General features: G+C 42.7%; 1 protein-coding gene across 1 annotated transcript; it reads right to left on the bottom strand.

The window, feature by feature from the left end:
* Positions 1-608: 608 nt before the first annotated feature.
* LOC112912732 (uncharacterized) lies at positions 609-3,477 on the bottom strand. Its single transcript, XM_072760490.1, has 4 exons — positions 3,369-3,477; positions 2,958-3,268; positions 1,760-1,958; positions 609-778 (listed from the first exon to the last, which is right to left on the bottom strand). The coding sequence occupies exons 1-4, from the start codon at positions 3,412-3,414 to the stop codon at positions 609-611; spliced, it is 726 nt and encodes a 241-aa protein (XP_072616591.1). The 5' UTR covers positions 3,415-3,477.
* Between the last annotated feature and the right edge of the window lie 1,265 nt (positions 3,478-4,742).

Consider the following 4,742-nt stretch of genomic DNA (forward strand, 5'->3'; position numbering starts at 1 on the left):
AATTGGAAAGGACAAACATTATAGGGTCTCATTCATTGGGGAATATAAAAATGGTGAAAGGGAATAAAGGGGAAAGGAGAGAAAATGAGTGGGAAATATCACTGAGGGTGATAAATCATGAGAGACACCTAGCGCTGGGAAACGAGCAAGAGGTAGTGGAAGGGGAGGTGGGTGGGGGTTGGGGTTGACTGGGTGACAGGCTTGAGGGGGGCACTTGGCAGGATGAACACTGGGTGTTATGCTATATGTTGGCAAATTGAACTCCAATTAAAAAATATGTCAACACTTGATGGGATGAGCACTGGTTGTTATTCTGTATATTGATAAATTGAACACCAATAAAAAAAATTTATTAAAAAATAAAATAAAAAATAAGTCAAAAAAATTTTTAAGTAATGGACAAGGCCGGTGTTGCAAAGTTTTAGCACTACATTTAGAGATACCGCTCAAAGTTCAAGAAAGTTATTTTTTAATAGATCCTCACCAATACCAGTACATAACTGAATCGTTTCCAAATATGGAAATAGCCCGATCTCATCATTTTGTAATTCATTCCCCACATGGTCATTGCTATAACAGCATTGGGAGGGAGGACTTAAGATTCTGGATCAGGGTCCTTGAGATTGTCTCGTAACTGGAACATGATAGGCAGTTATGCAATCATTCTGATTTCCAATGAAATCAGAGGTCTGGGAGAACAAAAACTGCAAGTCGACATGTAGAAAATCAACCACCTTTTGGATGTAGGAGGTGTGGATGTTGTCATGGGGACATATAGCTGTGGAGATGATGACAGGAGGGAGGCTGATCCAGAATATTCTGCATAGTAGTATGAACAGCAGAGAGGAAAATATGAACCTTTTGATGTCCACTTCCATGGGGATGTGCTGCCTTGAAGGTGCACAGGTGGGAAAGAGGGAGGAATCCCAGGATACGAATGGTTCTAACGAACCCCAGAGTTGTAGGAAGAATGTGTAGCACAAACGTGATGCACAGCAACTAAGGACTGGAGCAAGGATGGTGGCTGAGGACAGTGAGTCCAGGTGTGGGTTTCCTCCTCTATTTTGTCATACTCTGAGTGTTATCCTGGGACCAGATTGTAAAGGACAAATAAGAGGAGAGACCCTGTTTAACTGTTTCTGGGTGAGGTCACTGCATTCCCAGACTCTGTGGATTAAACAACAGACACTCATTCTCACAGCTCTGGAGTATGGGATGTCTGAGGTCCAGGTGCAGCCAGATGGGGTATCTGGAGAGTGCCCATGTCCTAGCCCGTCCTTTCCCAGTCACCTCATATGGGACCCAGAGGCAGGGAGTTTTCCTAGTCCTGGTATATAAGGTCCCTGATCCCATCATGATGCTGCACCTCCTGAACTAAGTGCTCCCTTAAGGCCCCACCTCATCCTCCCATCACATGGACATTAGGTTCCAAAACAGATGTAAAGGTCACACAGATTGAGCTGATATCAGCACCTGAAGGATCCATGAGTTATTCCCTGTAGGTGGAAAGTCCTCCCCCACCTTTTTTCTCTCAGTTTTCATAATAGTTTAGTTTAATTTGTCATCACATGGTATCTTTGAGTGTCACCTGCTGACACCTGTGATCACCAGTCCTCCCTCTTCTCCTCCTCCAGCCCCACCCATGGGAAATCCAGCAGGAACCATTGAATTCCCTCCTTTGATGCAGATGTGACACTGAATCCACACAAGTCCCTCCTGGAGCAGGACCTCATCTCTACCACTGTCCCACAACACACACCATGAGCCAGTGTCCTTCCAAAATCCAAGCACTTATGATGTGATGACAGGCCTGCCCTGCTCTCGACAAACATGATGATGAAGGTGATAAAGGTTTGTACTCTCGTGTCTGTATGTGTTTGGGTGCTCTTCAGACTACACATCCTCACAACGTACTTCTTGATGTCCCTTGCTTTCCCAGATTCACACTGATATTGATTCTGTGAGAGTGGTTCAAGACTGAAGTCACAGCTGCACTCAGTCTTCTCTCCATTTAATATTTGAGCCCTTTGTAGTGACCAGCATGAACTTTATGTTGTTTCTAAAATCCTTGCATATTAAAACAAGGAATACCCACCGTTTGCAGCAACATGGATGGACTGGAGGGTATTATGCTGAGTGATGTAAGTAAATCGGAGAAGGACAAACATATGGTCGCATTTATTCAGGGAATGAAAAAAATCGAGAAAGGGAAAAAAGGAGAAAGGAAGGAAAATGAGCGGGAAATGTCAGGGAAGGGGACAGAGCATGAGAGAATCCTTACTCTGGGAAATGAACAAGGGGTAGTGGAAGGGGAAGTTGGCGGAGGGTTTGGGTGACTGGGTGAAAGGCAGTGAGGGGGGCACTTGGCGGGTAAGCACTGGGTATTATGGTATATGTTGGCAAATTGAAATCCAATAAAATACACAAAATAAAATAAAATAAAATCATTGCACAGTGAGCTGGCTGGAGGTTTCATATTCCATGTATACAGCTGGGACTCTTATAAAGGAGAAGATGTGGTAAATGGAGATATGGGTCATAAACTGGTATTAAAGGACAGTCGTAAGAAATTTTAAACAGATTTGTCCTTGAGCATATAAGAATAATTGTTGACTAAAATCAACCAAATTTCCAAATCAGAAATTGAATAAGGAATAAGCAAAGCAAGAGGCACTGCCATTTTTGGATGTTGGAATATTTCTCTTTCTATGACAACAAAGTGTGTAAGTTAGAGACTGAATACGTAAGCACAGAATCCTGGCCCGGGGGCACTCCCTTGGGGAAACTGCTCCTTGGAGAGGAAGCCCAGACCCTGACAGGAAACCTGACCAGAACCTCCATCTGCACCTGCTCTTGGGCCTTCAAGACAGAAGTGGTGAGGAGTGTGCACCCCCTGGTGGTCCCGATCCCCTTCTACAAGGAGGTTTGTGTCTGGGCTCACACTGAGGTCGACTCACTGTGTCTTTCGCACAGTAATACAGGGCCGTGTCCTCAGCTCTCAGGCTGTTCATCTGCAGGTACAGTGTGTTCTTGGCGTTGTCGCTGGAGATGGTGAATCGGCCTTTCACAGCGTCTGCATAGTATGTTTCAGTTCCATCATACCAAATAGCTGCAACCCACTGCAGCCCCTTCCCTGGAGCCTGGCGGACCCAGCTCACGCCGTAGCTACTGAAGGTGAATCCAGAGGCCACACAGGACAGTCTCAGGGACCCCCCAGGCTTCACCAGGTCTCCACCAGACTCCACCAGCTGCACCTCACCCTGGACACCTGCAGACAGAAGACATCCTGGTCAGGAAACTGTCCCACATCCTGTTTCTCTCACTCACCTCCACTCACAGACTCAGGGTATCTGGTCTCCATGAATTACCTTTTAAAATAGCGACAAGGAAAACCCAGCAGAGCACAGACTCCATGGTGGTTTGTCTGTGTTGTGTCCTGAGCACTGAATGGGGTCACCTGGAGACCCTGGGCCTGGAGCTCCTCTCCGAGTTGCAGGGTCCAGGCTGGGCTTGTTTAATCAGTGGAGGGAGGGCCCTATTTGCATGTCCACTGACTATATATTCACATACCAACTTAGATTCAATTCTTAAAAAGTTATATACAAAATTGCTTCAGAACCCCAGATCAGTTTCTTTTCGTTTCACAGTGGATTTATGATGTTCTAATCCATTAACACATTTATCTTTGCATTTCTGTTCCTCTTTAAAGGTCTTTCATTAGTATAGGTTATTTTTAAACAGTATTTTCTCTGCTTAATGAAGTTTAATCATAAATATTTATTTTTGTTACCAGTATAAAGGTGATTGTTTTGTAAATTTTATACAGAACATTTGTTGGTAGTGTGTAGGATTTAACTTTATTCTCTATGTTGATTTTATATCCTCAATTTTCCTTGAGCTCACTAGTTACTTGTAATTGGTTTTTGAAATAAATTTCCTCGTTGACGGTGTATATGCAAACAAATTATTTTACTTCCTGTTGACTGATTTTAATATCTTTTATATTATTTTTGCCTAATTTCAAGGGTAATCTTAGATTTAGGTGCATAAATATTTTCCCTGTTATTTGTCAGATTCTTTAATATTTTGTCTGATATATAGCAGATCTAGGAGAGCAAATGAATTTCTTTTTGCATGTGGATCAGCTCCCTAGTATATGGTGTGGTGTGGGACCTCACGAAGGATAGGAATTTTGTTCACAACTTCTGTCCGATTCTGATTGGAGATATATATCTTTGGTGTGTGTTGAGATTGATAAGTTCATTTTAGATTTGAATTCAAGCCTTTAATCTGATAAGACATTTCCAAATATCTTCTCGCATTCTCTAGGTGGCTTTTAGGTTACTTTGAGTAATTCCTTTCGTGTAAAAATTCTCTTTCTTTGATGAAGTTGCCATAGTTCATTTTCCTTTGTTTTCCCTTGCCTCTGGAGACACGTCTAGAAGTGGTTGCAGCTGAGGTAGAAAAGGTGCTGCCTGTGTTCTCCTGAAGATTCTGATGGTTTCCTGACTCACATTGAGGTCTTTCATCAACTTTGAGTCCATTTCTATGAATGATGTAAAACAAGTGTCGACTCTCATTCTTCTGCATGTGGCTCTCCAATATTGCCAACGGTATTTATTGAAGAGATTTTCTTTTTTTCCATTGGATATTCTTTCCTGCTTTGTCAAGATTTTTTGACCATACTATCCTGGGTCCATTTCTGGGTTCTTAAAGTTTTCTATTTATGTATAAGTCTGTAT

The sequence above is a fragment of the Vulpes vulpes genome, chromosome 6 (assembly GCF_048418805.1).
Source record: "Vulpes vulpes isolate BD-2025 chromosome 6, VulVul3, whole genome shotgun sequence".
In the NCBI taxonomy this organism is placed as follows: Eukaryota; Metazoa; Chordata; class Mammalia; order Carnivora; family Canidae; genus Vulpes; species Vulpes vulpes.

What these genes read in the sequence shown, in the direction of transcription:
- LOC112912732 (XM_072760490.1), bottom strand. Translation starts at nt 3,414, where the DNA reads ATGGAGTCTGTGCTCTGCTGGGTTTTCCTTGTCGCTATTTTAAAAG. An exon ending in ATTACTGTGCGAAAGACACA is followed by an intron (nt 1,959 to 2,957) that starts GTGAGTCGACCT and finishes CCACTCTCACAG; the next exon opens with AATCAATATCAGTGTGAATC. An exon ending in TGGAAGGACACTGGCTCATG is followed by an intron (nt 779 to 1,759) that starts GTGTGTGTTGTG and finishes TCATCTCCACAG; the next exon opens with CTATATGTCCCCATGACAAC.